This window comes from Sabethes cyaneus, chromosome 1 (assembly GCF_943734655.1).
Source record: "Sabethes cyaneus chromosome 1, idSabCyanKW18_F2, whole genome shotgun sequence".
NCBI lineage: Eukaryota > Metazoa > Arthropoda > Insecta > Diptera > Culicidae > Sabethes > Sabethes cyaneus.
In genome coordinates, this window is record NC_071353.1 from 40,981,163 (window position 1) to 40,998,577 (window position 17,415).

Consider the following 17,415-nt stretch of genomic DNA (forward strand, 5'->3'; position numbering starts at 1 on the left):
ACTCGACTACTAATCAAGCAAATGGGACCAAATTTGGCATGCAGGGGTTTTCGAAGGTAGAATTTTTGTCTATAGGCTTGATTTTGCCCAACTTAAGTATACAAAGGCAGAGCTATCTGCTTCTCACAACGACCAAGAGCTGTCGTTTTCTGTTCAACTGGTTGTTTTCCCTCTGAATGATGCATGAATACTTTTTTTTCGCTTATAACCACTCATCTTACATAGGAGGCGCACAACTCAAGCAGAGCTAATCTTTTCTTTGCACACTAGAGATAAAAGACTATTTGCTTCGTATAAGAAAGAGATTATCGGACAGGCAATTTTATGGACGAAAACGATTTGCTCCGTAACCTGGAGAGTATGCTCTCGGTAGTGCTCCGGCAGAAAAAAGATGAATCAAAACTGAAGCTCATTCGAGGGTAGAGCAAAGTAGCAAAACACAGCAAAAGCAAAAAAACTCGTCGCTTGTCGGCGAAGGAATATCCGACTGTGAGAGAGAGAGAGAGAAAACGAAACTAGTAAAACGTCGAGAATTGAGCTTTCTTTTTAGAGTACGGAAGAAACCTCGGCCCATACAAGTGAAACATACATTTTTGCGTGCTCACAAGAGGGACTTAATGTAAATCCCACCAAAACAGTCGTTATACCATTCACTAGGCGAAGGAAACATACCATTACTCCGCCTATACTGAATGGTGTCAGACTGGGCTTCAGTAATGAAGTCAAACACCTCGGAATAATTCTCGATAAAAAACTGAACTGGGCTGCCCACCTAGATTATGCTGTTAAGAAAGCAACTTCGGCTATCTGGGCATGCAGGTCACTGTTTGGCAAAACCTGGGGATTGAAACCTCAACTAGCCTTCTGGTCATATACTACTATTGCACGGCCTAGGATAACCTATGCTGCAGTCGTATGGTGGCCAAAGGTGAACGAGGTAACAGCCCAAGCCAAACTAAACAAAGTTCAGCGCCTGGCCTGTCTTACAGTTACCAGTGCCATGCGTACAACACCTACTGCAGCCATGGAGGCAATGCTATGCTTACTGCCTTTGCATCTTCATGTGAAGAAGGAAGCAGAGCTCGGCGCACTACGGTTGCAAAGGAGTAAAACCATACTCGAAGGTGACCAAATCGGGAATTCAATCTGACACCCTTAGTAACTTCAGTCTCTGACTGCATGGAAGCCAGGCCCAATATGGACGTTCCATATGAGGTGATTGAAACAGATCGCTCAATGTGGAATAATGGAGGGCCAGATCTTCCATCTGGAACTATCTGTTTTTTTTACAGATGATTCAAAAATGGGGGCCTGCACAGGCTCCGGAGTCTACGGACCCGGCATCAGGGAAACTATCTCATTAGGAAAGTGGCCCACCGTTTTTCAAGCAGAAGTATATGCCATATACATCTGTGCGACAATATGCTTGAAACGAAAGTACAGGCATGCGAAAATCGGTATCTTCACGGACAGCCAAGCAGCACTACTGGCTCTCAAGTCCGCCAAATGCGTGTCCAAATTAGTTTGGGAGTGCAGCACAGCATTGAGGGAACTCTCCCGCCAAAACAAAGTTTTATTACTTTGGGTGCCCGGTCACTGCGGAATCGAGGGCAATGAATTTGCTGACAACCTAGCAAGACAAGGATCAGCTCAGCAATTTATTGGTCCTGAACCGTTTCTGGGCACCTCCACATCCGCCGTGAAAGGCGAACTGATGACATGGGAAAAGCTAGAAATAGCATCCCGTTGGAATCAAACACAGGGTTGTAGACAAGCTAAACAGTTTATCTACCCAAACCCTGCAGTAGCTAAAAAACTACTCCATTTAACTCGTAGTGAACTACGCACGATCACGGGACTCCTAACAGGACATAGCCCCGCTCTTTATCATTTAAAGAATATCGGCAAGGTATCATCTGACACCTGCCCCTTTTGTAACTCTGAACCTGAAAGTTCAGCGCATCTGCTCTGCTATTGCGGAGCTCTTGCATTATCAAGGCACAACTTCTTAGGAAGTTTCCTTCTTACTCCATATCAGGTATGGAGCCTAAATCCCAAAACGGTCATTGGCTTTATAAACCATGTAGTACCGAATTGGGGCACAGGATTACAACTATTCCGCTCAACTCCATCAATGGGTATGAGCGATCCGTAAACTGTGTACAGCAATCGGGGCCTGCCACAAAAGACGATCATTAAGACTGTCGCAGTGGCCTTTTAACCCAATGCCCTTCTGGCATACAAAAAAAAAAATACATTTTTGCGTAGCTCGAGAACTAATCAAGCAAATGGAACCAAATTGTGCATGTGGAGGTTTTTGTAGGCAAGATATGTTTCTAAAGAGGTTTGAAATCCCTCCTCTCTCTCTCGAAGGGGGGCTCTCATACAAATGAAACACAAATTTCAACCAAACGTGAGAATTATCCAGGCAACCAAATACGAAATGTCTATTTCTCGGGCAAGAAGCATGTTCGGATAGAAGTTTAAACCCCTCCTTAGTCAAGAAAGGGGGATGGATATGCTGCTCTCAGTGCTACATTATGCACAAGAATTTAATCTAAGGTTATGTAAGAGAAAATCGCTCTTGAGGGGCTGATCCGACGAGCGGATCTCGAAACGAGAGGCACGATTTTTACCAAGGGTAGCCAACTTCTAGGCTTTGCAGATGACTTCGATATCATAGCCAGGAACTTTCCGACGGCGGAGGCAATCTACGCCAGACTGAAAGCGGAGTCTAAGAGAATTTGGCTAAAAATAAATGCGTCGAAGACAAAATACATGAAAGGAAGAGGCTCAAAGGAAACAAACGCGCGTCTCCCACGGACGGTAACCGGCGGTAACCGGCGACGAACTAGAAGTTGTAGAGGAGTTCGTGTATTTGGGATCGCTGGTGATCGTGGACAACAACACTAGTAAGAAGATCCAGTGGCGCATCCAAGCGGGAAATCGGACCTATTTTGCCCTTCGTAAAACGCTACGATCAAGAACAATGTACAAAACCCTTATTAGACCGGTAGTTCTTTATGGACTTGAAGCCGTGACGCTGCTCACGGAGGACATACGCGCCCTTGCCGTGTTCGAGCGGAAAGTGCTGCGGACGATATTTGGTGGAGTACAAACTGAAAGCGGAGAGTGGCGGAGGCGTATGAATCACGAGCTACAGGCACTGCTTGGGGAGACTCCCATCGTACATCTAGCGAAAGGTAGCAGGCTACGGTGGGCCGGTCACGTCGTAAGGATGCCGGACGACAATGCGACGAAAATAGTCCTCTTCAACAAACCCACCGGCACCAGGAATAGGGGGCCGAGAGCGATTTGCAACTTCTAAGACGACTAGGAAATTGGCGACGAGTGGCCCAAGATCGAATTGAATGGAGACGAGTGCTAGAAACAGCACGAGCCACCCCGGCTCTATGCTGAAGAAGAAGAAGTTAGAGAAAATTAGAGAAACTAGTAGTATACGGCGTAGTTTGAAGATAAAATTTTTGTCTATAAAATGCTTCTACACAGAAAGCAAAGCCATGGTAGAAACTAGTGATCCGAGGGTTAAATGAAACACATATAGGGTAATTTGACAATTATTGTACACCACCCACACCACAAATAAACATACTATACTCAATAAATAAATAAAATTGGGTCTTTATAACACAAATTGCTTAAAGGTTCAATAATTAGATTGTGTACGACAAAAAAATTGGAAGGAGAATTTTATTGCACACCTGTCCTTGTCCTAACCCCTGTTTTTCTGCAACGCGCATTTGACAGTTCATTGCTCTGGGGTGTTGCTTGTTGTTTATCAACGCAAGCAGTGGGTTACTTAACTTATACTTTGAGTGTATGTACGAAGTTTGTCGGGTCATACACTATACAGCAAAGTTGGCTACCAAACTGGCAAAACAGATTTCCTGCCGAATGTTAATCATATGCTGACAAATGAACTGTTTTTAGCAACCAACGCACGCCCTTCAATTTCATGGTGTCAGACATCGCTAAATTGCAATTAGAGGAAATATAGTTTGACTCGACTTCCGCGGCTTTAATCACGCTATGCTATTAATTACTGAACTAACACCGTGATTGATCCATAGTGTGTGAGCGGAGATAAATATTTACCCGTGAGCCCGTGAACCCACACGCAGATGGTGTCTTCCTAATGATTAAAATCCCTTCAGCCTGCATGGATCACTTGCGCGCGAAGATGGGGGGGCACAGCTTTTATGTATAATTAAGTTTACCTTTGATATGAAGAGAAGCGTACAGCACCGGTGGTTGAGCGGAAAATTTAGCAAACGAGTGGATTGTATGTAATTTATAATTCCAATCAAGAATATTCCCCATACAATCGATTGCATTCGAGAAATTAGTTTGATAGGATTTAATATGCGAAATAAAACAATATTTATCAGATGTTGACGGTTCCTTGAAATCTCATCCGAGGGTCTCTTATTAAATTTTAAACCGCTCACGTTTGTAGTACCAAAAACGGTACATCAACTCACAGTTTGTTCAAAGTTCAACCTTGATTGATCAATCAATCTTCCGCACATTCCGACCGACGTTTTCCCAACCAATAAACACCACTTGTCATAAATACTCCCAAGAAGGAAACATGGATGAATTTTCCAACCGGCACGGTGACGCTGGCTGGCAGCACGCGCGTGAACTCGGTCTTTTATGTTTGCGCAAATGTCGTGCCAGCCCGGGGGTAAATTTACTACCCGGTGGCTGTTTATTTATTAATTGATGCAAATTTAATTCCGATTGATCGTTTCGACTCGTTGCGGCTCGAACTGCGAATGATGATTTCAAATGTTTATTTTTTATCTCATCTTTCGTTGTCTTTCCTCTTTCAGATAATGCAGGCGATCAACAGGTGGCTAACCGAGAACCAGTAGTCCTGTGGCAAACGCATCTGTGATCTAAACCTCTGCTACTAGTACTGAACATAAGAATATCTACTACTGCCGATCCCGCGGCATCACTGGGAGCCATACACGAATCGTCACTTTTATGGATGCTTGTCGATAGCACTTATTTTACAGCAATATGAGGTAAGACTGAACGATGGTGTTCCGATTGAAATCTCCTGTTCGACAATATATAAAACGATAAAGGTCAGGCAATGGGTTTTGCAAAACACAATAAACCGTTTCATTACTATGGTCGGGACCGGGGTCAGATGTCAAATTTCAATTATCCGTTGTCGGCATGAATCGCTTCATTCCGTAACGATCGACCGGGGCCGGGACGGGTGTGTTCAGGTTTTTTTCCGCTGCAACTCAATGAACTTCCCTTTCGAGAATGGGTTCGACTCAATATGTTGTGGGAAATGAGAAATGTTACGACACGCCCTGTTCTGCTGCACTTTCCAGAGGTTCGAGCAGAAATGGTGCCGCAATAATTGGTTCGTTTCATATTTTTACGAGTTCAGATTCGTATCAACTTATTTGTCAGCAGATTGCTTGGGATGATCGTAAATTTTTCGACAACAACGAAGCCGAAAATTGGGTCACTTCTGCCACGAAACGGATGAAACGGAGGGGAAGCTGGTATCTTTCGTGTTCCCGAAATGTCTGGACGATTAACAAAACGCTGCTGCGTAGGAAAATTCTGCTACGTGGATGCACTGCTGTTGCAAAAAGCCATTCACGAAAAGCACATTGAATTGAAAAGGCGGGAAACGATCGATTGTTTTTCTTCTTCCAGTGCAAGACTGTGAATCAATCCTTCGAACAACTTGTTATTAACCTTCTTGGCCGTTTTTGTTTTTCAGACATATAATTTTGCAGCTTGCCGTTGCCGTGTCGTGATCCCACTTTTGATGGGTTGATGCGTATGATTTCTTGCTCGGAATGGTGTAAACAAATTACCACAAACAACGGTTTTAGCTTCCATCCGAACCTCCAGTAGTACACCGGTGCGATTGCTGAATAAATGATTGCCTCCTGATCGGTCGCACACGCGTCCTTATTGATACAAGTGAAGGATTAATTGCGGAAAAGTGCTAAATTAGCTGCGAAAAAACTTTGCGAGCAAAAGAGCGGGAGGCTAGGGGTGACGGAAAATGAAATCATCATTAATCTAATTTTGTTTGGGACTATTAAAGTGTGGCGGTGTAATCGTTATTTTTCCAGCCAAATCCAGAAGAGTGATTTCTATCTGGTTCGAGATATTAACAGCAAGCAAAGTTTAATGGAAAAATCTGATCCATTGCATATAAACACGTAATTAATTCTAAACCCATTTATTCGTCATTTTACTATCAATTCAAATCTATATACCATTGCTTGGGATCGGGATTCACATCATAAACACTAATGGAGTCGTAGAGTTAGTATCGGTTTTTTGTTTCTCACGATAATAAAACTGTTCAAAGAACTACTGAGAATCCGCTCGGAGCGTTAATTAATTCTGCAGTCAATTCCGTCCAATCGATATAATCGACAAAAGAAGCAGAAAATTTTACTCTATAAAAATGCGAATAAATGAATCAATACCTATAAAAATGGATTTCTGTCTGTCTGTCCCTACGTTCCTTTTAGAATCGAAAACTACTGAACCGATCGGCGTGAAAATTTGCATGTAGAGGGTTTTGGGGCTAGGGAAGGTTCTTATGATGGTTAGAGATCCCTCCCCCCACTAAGAAGGGGGGCTCCCATACAAATCTATTCCCATTAAAAAAGTGATTTCTGTCTGTCTGCCCGTATGTTCCTTATAGAATCGAAAACTATTGAACCGATCGGCGTGAAAAGTTACATATAGGGATTTTTGGGGCCAGGGAAGGTTCTTATGATGGTTAGAGACCCCTCCCCCCACTAAGAGGGGGGGGGCTCGCATACAAATGAAACACAAATTTCTGCATAACTCGAGAACTAATCAAGCAAATGGAACAAAATTTGACATGTGGGTGTTTTTGGAGACAAAAATTTTTTCTATGGTGAATTAAAACCTCTCTCCACTTTAGGAGAGGGGGCTCCTATAGAAATGAAATACAAATTTTCTCATAACTGGAGAACTAATTAATCAAATGGAACCATATTTGGCATGTGGGCGTTTTTAGAGGCATGAATTTTTATTATGATGAATTGAGACCCCTTATCATTTTAGGAGGGGGGGGGGCTCCCATACAAATGAAATACAAATTTCCTCATAACTCGAGAACTAATCAAACAAATGGAAGCAAATTTAGCATATGGGTGTTTGTGTAGGCAATTTTTTTTTCTATGGTGAATTGAGACCCCTCCCCTCTTTAGGAGGGGAATAATGACCCCTCTCCCTTTTAAGAGGGGGGGCTTGCATACAAATGAAATACAATACAGAAATACAGTGGTAGGGGGATAAGGCCTCTCATACAAATAAAACAGAAATTTTTGCGTAACTCAAGAACTAATCGAACTCGATAAATTTTGGACTCTTTCATAAAACATTAATCAATAACAAGACCGCCAAAAACTATCAATAGTAACATTAGATAATTCAGCGCGAGTCGGCCATAGGCCGCGAGTGTTGCCGGCGACCTGCCGTCGGAAGCGCCGTCCACTGCTCGGGGTATCCCCCCGTAGAGATCACCTCTATCTAGGTTCATTTATTTTCCTAGATCTACTGACCTCTATTACTTTCCTTCAGTTGGGTCACCCCTGCGAAATTGTACTTTCTAAGAAAAGATTTTCCGTGAAATGGTACATCCCGCGTAAGGTTTTTCGCGAAATGGTATGCTGGGAAACTCTATATTCCGCGTTATGGTCAACCGAGAATTGGTGTTCCGCAAAATGGTATTCGGCGAAACGGTTTGTAATGATGGCGAATATTTAAATGCTATCCACTTTATTTTATCAGGCTAAGCAATGGGGGGAGTTGTTTTCTACTTTACTGTGAGGAAAATTTGTATATTAAAACACCCATGAACTCCCCAAAAACGGGCTGGTACCGAATGGCCGAAACACAAATGGCCGAATCACGAATGGCCGAAATCCAAATGGCCGAATTTCAATAACAGTCACAGAAGGCCGAATCACGAATGGCCGAATCACGAAAGGCCGAATCATGAAAGGCCGAATCACGAATTGCCGAATCACGAAAGGCCGCAATTTTTCGGAATGCCTAAATAACTACTCAATAAAAAAACATGAATTGGCAAGTAGCTAACAAATAACTTTAATCAAACAAAAAACAAACTACTACTATTAAACAAACAAAACATGCCTTAGGAACGCCTTTGTTTAGCGCTTAATAAAACCGCAACTGCGTCAACAAAATTTTTGCTGCTCATTTTGTGAGCATTAACACATTTCGAGTAGATTTTTTCGTCTATTTCTCGGCGCGAATTCGGAACATGCCCTTGAAGAATTCTCTATCGTCTTTTGCTCCACCCGCAGCTCTGTGATGATCCTGGTCATTGACAGGTGATGGGAACCAACAATAGTTGCGTACATTACCTGCTTGTTTTTATTGAATAGTATTCCATCAATGGAAAGCATCGGTTTTCCTCTCTGCGACAACACAATTTTGACGACAGGTGCACTTTCTTCATCGTTGAAACCAGCAACATCGGATGAATCGCCGGTTGCACTCATTTTTCACAGGACAACTACCAACTACCGTGCGGAAAACAAACCGTGTTCAACAACAATTGACACAACTGTTGGCTTTGCTATGTGCGGTCAACAAAGATGGACACGGCGGGATATTGAATGAAATATTTCGGTCGCTTTAGTGATAGGGTAATAAACTTGTTTTTACCTGGTTTTTATCTCATATTTCTTAATTATAAATACATCTTCATTATAAGGTGCGAGACGTATTTACCGTGTTAGTAGCAAATGTTTCCTAGATGATTCAGGGCGAGACGGCCCTAGGCCGCGAGTGTGCGCCGGCAACTGCGGGGGGGCAGCCCCCCTGCAGAAACCACTACTATTTAGGTGCATGCATTTTCCTAGGTTTACTGTCTATTAGGGATTATCCCTTAGTTAAGTCCGAACGAGCGGCAGCGAGTAAGGACAGCATATACCCAACGTTTGCGCAGGTTGAAGGCTATGAATATTTTCGGTCGAATATGACATTCGGCCATTCGTGTTTCGGTCATTTGTGATTCGGCCAATCGTGATTCGGCCTTTTATGATTCGGCCATTCGTGATTCGGCCATTTGGTATATTATGCCATTCGTTATTTCGGCCATTTGTGTTTCGGCCATTCGTGATTCGGCCATTTGTGTTTCGGCCATTCGTAGGTAATCCCCAAAAACTTGCAAAACTCAAGATTGTGACAAAGGTCATCCGAGATTCACGATTTATGTACAACACAGTTTAATTTGTTTCAATACGAAGTTTGTCGGGTCAGCTAGTCAGCTAATAATGAAAATGAATCTAAATTACATAAATAGGTATAGGCGGAAATCCTAATAACAGAGAAGAAATGCGCTGTTCTGCTGTTGAAAATACGACTGAATCAGCATGTTTCTTCCACTGCATGCATTTCTTTAGCACTGCTGAATGTCCCTCCGCTTCATCGAAGTCGTTGTTTGACAATTATGTAAAATTTTTCATTGAATCGAAGCTCCAAGCAATTTGACGGGTACATTTCCTATGGCACGAAATCGACATAATTAGCTGCATACCACTCTAGTATCAATTTAGAGTAATGATAGTTAGCTAAATCAGACCAGAATATAATGTTAGTTTTATATTTACGAATGAATGGCAAAATCCGTTTCTTCAAGCATTCTTCCTTGTATACACTTGATGTCATTATTGAGGAAGTGATGACAGACTGAGTCTTCAATCCATTGCTACATATTCCTTGTCAGATCATTGCCTTCTTCGCGAATTTATCAGCAAATTCGAATTTTTGCTTACCTGGCACATCGCCACGCTCAATTGCAATGTAAAATGTTTTACCAGGAAGTTGGTTGAAATCCATTTTCACTTATAGTAGGGTTTTCTTTCTAATTCCCGTCGTACTAAGTAAAGCCATTCTAATTTTCATCATTCGTTGGATGGATTTAATGAATACTCCAAAAATTCTTGTGCTGATTTGACTAAAACACTTACCTTCCGATCCGTGAACTTTGAAATCACTGAAAAGCGACTATTAAAGCATATTATTGAAATTACACAACTGACATCATTTCTAAAATTCGCCGTACCGTTTTAAAATCCGTCCATCAAAATTTTTCATCGTCCGAACTAAAAATCACAACAACGTGTACGAAGCTAACGCGCATGTATTTGTGTAGGACGGCATGACAAAAGGTTATTCTGCAAAATTTCTGCAGGTCAGGCAAGTTTTCCTGGCTGTAAAATAACGACAATGCCTTGCGTGAGTTATTTTCGTTTATGAATGACGGAAATTAAAACGATTAGTCGACATTGTCTTCTTCGTCGCACGAAAAAACGTAGGAAATTTGGCTGGTAGGACTTCTTTAATGATAAAAAGCATTTAAATGGATCTCAGCTCACTTTGATTGATCGCGTATGATAGACAACTAACTAAAATATTAGGGAATAGCTAGTTTTGCATTGTGTGTCATAAAAATGCTGATATTTTTAATAATTTCTGTTGGATAGGACAGGAATAGGCAATTACGACGATGTAGCAACATACCCTAAGTTTCGTCGTCCATCAAAATACATCCGTTGAATTGCGCCAAAACATGCTCGTAAAAACGGCGCAGCACGCTTTTTGTGGCTACCTCATTCCGGCTCAAGTATCGATTCAGATCTTTACTGACAGTTTTGTAAGAGCAATAGCCTTCTCGAGCGAGCATATCCCACATGGTTTGACAGATGGCAACGTTTCAGCAAATCCCGGATGGACAAGTCAGAATTTGACTCAGCGCATCTCAATATCTTCATCTTCAGCTCTCCGTCCTTGGTTCCGGTTTTATTGAATGTTTTATGCCGCCTTTCCACTGTTAGGTTCTCCTTATAACCTTTCAGAATTTAATACACTGTTGATTTTGCCATTTTTAGCGTTTTAACCAACTTTTATCCAGACCCCTCCGGATTTTCAAGGTGCTTGTGCAAGATTTTTTGCGTCATTCGAGTTGCATTCTGTACTACTGCGCAACGTGGTGGAATATTTTAATGAAATATGTACACAAAGTTATGCCCAAGCAACCAAAAGTTCGAATATTACTTGACACGCGAACTCGAAAGTTCATAATTAGTTCAGATTAAGGTCCCTGGAACTTTCTTGCTGATTAGTAGTGTATATCAAGTATACGTGGAACTAAATGCTTTAAGAAGTGCTGTAAGTACTTCATAGATACTTCAAAGCTATTAGGATACTACATGAAGTTCTGAAGTAACTTTAGTTGCTAACAAGTTCTGCGTGCTGCTTTTTTGTTTATATTTTTGGTGATCAAACCAGCAGAACCTAAAACTATTTGAGATTAATTATTTTTATTTCACTTGAATAAATTTAATGCTCGCACATTTCTAATTACAACTATAAATTAGAATGCAATGCTCTTCATTATTGTGTTGTGTTGTGTAGCATATGTTGTCGGTATCTCACTACTATAGTTGATTGCCTGGTTCCAAACTTTATGTTCTATAATTAACTCGCGCTGCATAAAGCTGCTGCAAGTTCTAAAACGAACTTTTACTTAAGAACCACTCATTGGCAAAATTCACATCGCTTGTATACGACAAAGGTGACGCAGTGGATCGGGATAGGTTTACAACGCGGAACACCCGGGTTCAAACCCAACAGCAGGCAAATGCAACGAATATAGAAATTAGGTAGAAGTATAAAAATAGAACATATAGAAGTGCCGCTAAATTTGTTTTTTCTTAGTTTTTGACAGTTTATTTCGAAGCTGCTTAGCGTTCTGTGCAGTGAACCCAAGACAGCTTGAAAGTTCGGTTAATTACTTAAAAGTGACGCTGCTTAGCAAGTTATAGATTAATATACATAAAGCTGTTTAACTCTTGTTAGACACTATTATTCGAACTCTTGGTTACTTGGGTGTCGAATGAAGGCGTGCGCATGACGTACGAGGGGCGTCCAGATTTACTTTATTTGGTTCATCAACAAATTCGAAACATATTTGTACTGGACTAATCTCAAGTTTTTAGTCTTGACCTTGAAATGCGGTCATACATATATATTAATATTTTTTGAAACGATGGTTCTACAATTGATGAAGGGACGGTAGGGAAAGAAATGAAAAATTTTTTTTTTTGGTGATGGTGGGGAAGAGTGGAAAGGAAGGGGGGGGGGGGGAGGGTATTGGTAGCTATGCTTGACAAGTAGTCATTTTGACTCCTACCTTTTGTCCAATACTGGAAGGTGCATGAGTCGAACCAAGCTGTAATCTGAGATTACAACCGGATTCGAACCCACAACACCCGCCAGGGCATGTGGTTCGCTGGTACTTGTACCTTTGAACCATAGAGGCGCTGGACAAAAGGAGACCGCAAAATCCACTTCTCAAGGATAGCGACGCGTTAGGTTGGGTTATCGACACATATTGTGCCGCTTCCTACATCAATTGCAGATTACCACCGAGCGAGAAGTTTTAATCTAACTACTGTTTACTTTCAGGACGACGACACTATGCCGGCCCTTACGACTTGCAAGGTACTGCACGTGACGTTGTTCGTCTGTCAGCTTGTGTTAGCCGCGTTTCTCGGCGCGGGTTTTCGAGGGAAGGCCCCGTTCCTATGTAATAGACTAAAAAATTTTCATTTCTTTCCCTACCGTCCCTTCATCAATTGTAGAACCATCGTTTCAAAAAATATTAATATTTGTACTGACCGATTGGAAATGTATCTACGAATTGTATAACCTAACTTAATTTCCTAATCGTCTCAGAAGTCGCAAATCATTTTCGACCTGGTCCAGCCATCTTACACGTTGAGCCACCCTGATCCTGGTGCCGGTGGGGTTGTTGAAGAGAACTGTTTTTGTCGCACTGCCGTCCGGTATCCTTACGACAGGTCCGGCCCACCATAGCCTACCGACTTTTGCTAGATGTACGATGGGAATCTCTCCAAACAGTGCCTGTAGCTCGTGATTTAAACACTTTCGCCACTCTCCGCTTTCAGTGTGCACTTCGCCAAATATCGTTCGCAACACCTGCTCGAACACGGTAAGGGTGTTTATGTCCTCCGTGAGCAGTGTTACAGCTCCACGTCCATAAAGAACTGCCGGTCCGATAATGGTTTTGTATAATGTCAGCTTCGTACGGCAGCGTATGCTTCTTGATCGTAGCGTTTTACAAAGGGCAACGTAGGTCCCACTGCCTGCTTGAATGCGACGTTGGAGTTCCTCATCGGCTGTCCCAAACACACGAATTGATCTACCACTTCCAGTTCGTCGCAGTCAACGGTTACCGTTTACGGTTACGTAGCTCTGATCAGTCGACTTATCTTATCTGGAAAACCGTGTTCGTTCATTATCTGCCATAGTTGGTTTCGATCGACTATATCGTATGCTGCTTTTAAATCAATAAAGATATGATATGTGAACACGTTGTACTCGCGACATTTTTGCGAGATCTGTCGGATTGTAAAAATCTGGTGACAGCCGACATAACAGGATCTGGGAGCGTACCTTATAGGCGACGTTTACCAGCGTTATGGCTTTTTGTAGATGGGACAAACTACTCCTTATCCATGCCTCCGGTAGCTTCTCCTCCTCCCAAATCTTGAAAAAAAAAAACCATTATTGAACCGTTACGAGCGTTTCTCGGTCATATTTCCAAAGCTCTGCCGGTAGGCGGTTCTTACCAGCGGCTTTGTTGGCCTTTAGTAACCCGATTTCTTGTTCGACTTTTCGGAGATCAGATGCTTGGCATCCCTAGGTTTACTTCTGTTCCACTTCCTTCTGCACATTCGCTATTGTCTTCATCGAAAATCTACTTCCATTTGTCGACCACCTCGCGCTCGATTGTAATCAGATTCCGTCCCTCGGTCCTACACATGTCAGAGTTCGGTGTGTAGCCCTTGCGAGTTGCGAGCTTGGTTCACCTTCTCGTAAAACTTTCACCTTCTCGCGCGTTTCATTAGCTCGGAATAGTTGTTCTAATTCTTTACGATCTCTGTCCTGCATTCGGCGCTTTTTATTATTTAGGACCGTAGTCGACTGGTCACTTGCTCGTCGGTATTTGGCCAAGTTCTCCCAAGTCGCACAGCTCAGATAATATTTCCAAGCAATTGTTTCTCTCCATCGCTTGTTGGCATGCTCCATCAAACCAAGCATTTCGTATACTAGGATATTTTCCATACAATGTCGCGGTAGCGGCTTCTTTAGTGGCGTATTCTGCCCAATCCGTCTTCGACGATTGAAGCACCTAACTCCTCGGAAGAAGGGAGTGCCTCATCTGGTATTTGCCCGCAGCTCTGGCAGATTTCGGGTTATCTAACTGCCTGATGTTCAACCCAGGAGAACCTCTTTGACGTGTCTGGTACACGGTTAACCGTTCTCAGCGCACATATTCTGCAACTAGGTAATGATCAGAGTCGAGATTCGCACCCCGTGTAGGGAACGTATGTTCGCGATGTTAAAGTAGAACCAGCCATCTATGAGAACGTGGTCAAACTGGTTCATTGTACGTTGATTAGGTGGTCTCCAGGTGGATTTGTGGACATTTTTGCGTGGGAAAAAAGTGCTTCGAATCAGTAGGCCTCGGGAAGCTACAAAGTTTATACGTCATATGGGGTTTAATCACCGGTCTATATTTTTCTTCTGTACCGACCTGGGCGTTCATATACCCGTTGACGATCTTGATGTCCCGTGGCGAGCAGCTGTCTTACATTGCCTCCAGCCTCGCTTAGAATGCTTTCTTCTCATCATCGGGCCTACCGTCGTGCGTTGATTGCTGCAATTGACGAAACGTCCTTTTATCCTCAATAGATACATTCTCTCGTTGATCGCCTTCTAATATATCACGCGATCTTGCGTGCATCCCAACACTACAAAGTCCGTTCCCAGTTCATTACCAGTGCCACCGCTCTGGTAAAACTGGGCCTTTCCACCGCGGAGATCAGTTTGGAAGATTCCAAACATTTTCTCCTTTGCAGATTTCCTGCAGACCTGTGAGTAAGATTTCCTGGTTTGAGCTGTTCGAGCAGCTCCCGGTCTCCACCAGCGAGGTTTGGCGATCGCAGTTCCTAGTATCGTCGTCCTTCTTTCATCACCTCCTTCCCTATCGGTATATGATTATAGTTTTCACCGGGTTGGTTACCCAATCTCCGCTGAGGTTGTTCGTATTTAGGCTGGTACCACGAGGAGGTAGGTAGGAATAGGAGTTGTTGGATAAAAGGTGAAAGACCAGTGTGGGGTTTATGTTCCATATTGTTCAGCCGTTCACTAACCATGCAAAATTTCACAAAAATCAAAAATAAAATGATTCACTTACTGACTTATACCAGCAGAAACGCGGGGTATAAAGAATTGCTCTCCACTGTACTCGGTTCTGGGTTACTCGTCGCCAATTCGTTGAGCGTCTCGACACGTGCAAGTCGGCTTCAACCTGGTCGAGCCATTTAGCACGTTGGAGCCCTCAATGTCGGGTACCGGAAGAATTCTTGAAGAGAACGGATTTCACTGTACAGTCGTTCGGCATCCTTGCGACGTGATCGACTCACCGTACTCTTCTAACTTTAGCCAGGTACGATGGGAATCTCTCGAAGTTTTGCCTGCAACTCGTGGTTTATGCGCCTACACCACTCTCCGCTATCCATTTGTACTCCGTCAAAAATAATCCGCAACATCTTTTATTCAAATCGGAAAGTGCACGTATGTCTTCCGTAAGCAAAGTTACTGTGTCAAGGGCGTAGAGGACTATCGGACATCGTCAACTTTGTGCGGCGACGTACGCTTTTGGTCGAAGAGTCTTGCAGAGGGAAAAGTAGGCTTCCAGCTTGAATGCGTCGTGTATCTCCTTACTCGTATTATTGTCGGCGGGAACCAGAGATCCCAAATATACTAACTCAGTAAAATCTCACTTATCACTCATCAAAATGATTCACTGTTTGCCAGATATAAAATCTATCGATCGTTCGACAGAATATCAAAAGTTCTCTTCGTCTCTTCGACGCTTCAGATAGAGCTTTTCAATTTAACCTAGCTTTTGACAGCTTACCATAATACCATAACCGTAAGCTTGCACCTTGCGCTTAACTCCACTCAAAAAATTTTGTACAACATCTGGGTGCACCTTCTTCTGTACGGAAAGCCACTTTTTCTTCAAGTCTTCCTCAGATTTGACCTTCTTGGAATGCTTCCGTAGTGCCTGTTTCATAATAGGCAGGTATTTTTCATTGGGTTGGAACTAGTGCGTTGGAGGGTTCATGTCCATGGGTACGAAAGTAACCCCGTTGGCTTCGTACCACTCCATGACATCCTTTGAATAGCAGTACGAAGCTAGATCCGGCCAGAAGATCATAGTACCCTCGTGTTGCGTTAACAGAGGTAGTAGACGTTTTTGTAGACACTCCTTGAGGTTGATCTGCCCGTTTACAGTCCCGGTAGTCACGAACGGCGCATTCTGTTTGCCACATGAGCAGATCGCTAGGCAAACATTGAAAGTTTCTGCACCCCGGAAGCTGCCGAAAGTCCGCTTTGACGTAAATCTCATCATCCATGATGAGAGATTCGATTATTTTCCTGGTTGCTTTTCGGGTGACGCCATTTTGTCCAATTTGCGAAAAACTGTCCGCGTTAAAAATACAGTGTAAACAATAAGCATAAGCATAGGATACCGCCCGTGTGCTGCTACTCCGTTTTTGACCAGGACCGATGAAAATTGCAAAATGGCTGGAAAGAAATACAGTGTAAACAATACACTCTAAACTGCTTCTACCCAAATTTTCAGGAGCAAATACCCAATGGGTAATTTTCTACAGCGTTGCTTCCGTGATGCAGTTTGATGTGCGACACCCTTTAAGCTACTTTTTTATTATCACCGTTTATTTTAAATTAAAAATCAGAAGGGTTGTGTACAAGACACGACCGCATATGTAGGTGACGCAGAACTACGTAAAATTATTTTTGTAGTGATAGTAGCATGTATCCATGCATCGCAAGTAATAATGATGGTTTTATTACACACTTATGACGGATCTGGTGACCAAAATTGGTCATAAATACCGCAATAAAAGTGCAATACAGCTCAAATTGTTGCTTGGGATGTAATCATTCGATTCTTCATGTATACATGCAGCATAAATACATGCTACATGCGTTGTATGTAACATTTATCAAAGTAGCAACATTGTATACGTCCAATCCTCGAAGTATATTTCAAAGTTATTTCTATGTGCATTTGGAAACAATTTAACAAAATCAAGAACACACACTAATGCTTTCCTGTTACCTTAACCGTTATATGTGCGACAAAAAAAACACCTTTAGCAGGGCGACAAGGGTACCCGGGTACCCAAAATTGATATTGTTATAACATCA

General features: G+C 42.6%; 1 protein-coding gene across 1 annotated transcript in view; it reads left to right on the top strand.

The window, feature by feature from the left end:
- LOC128732946 (papilin) overlaps window positions 1–17,415 on the top strand; it is a 227,571-nt gene that overhangs the window by 159,864 nt on the left and 50,292 nt on the right. Inside the window, exon 2 of the mRNA XM_053826428.1 lies at window positions 4,857–5,054. Within this exon, the coding sequence (XP_053682403.1) occupies window positions 5,050–5,054 (5 nt within the window). The 5' untranslated portion in view covers window positions 4,857–5,049. The remainder of the gene's footprint in view (window positions 1–4,856; window positions 5,055–17,415) is intronic.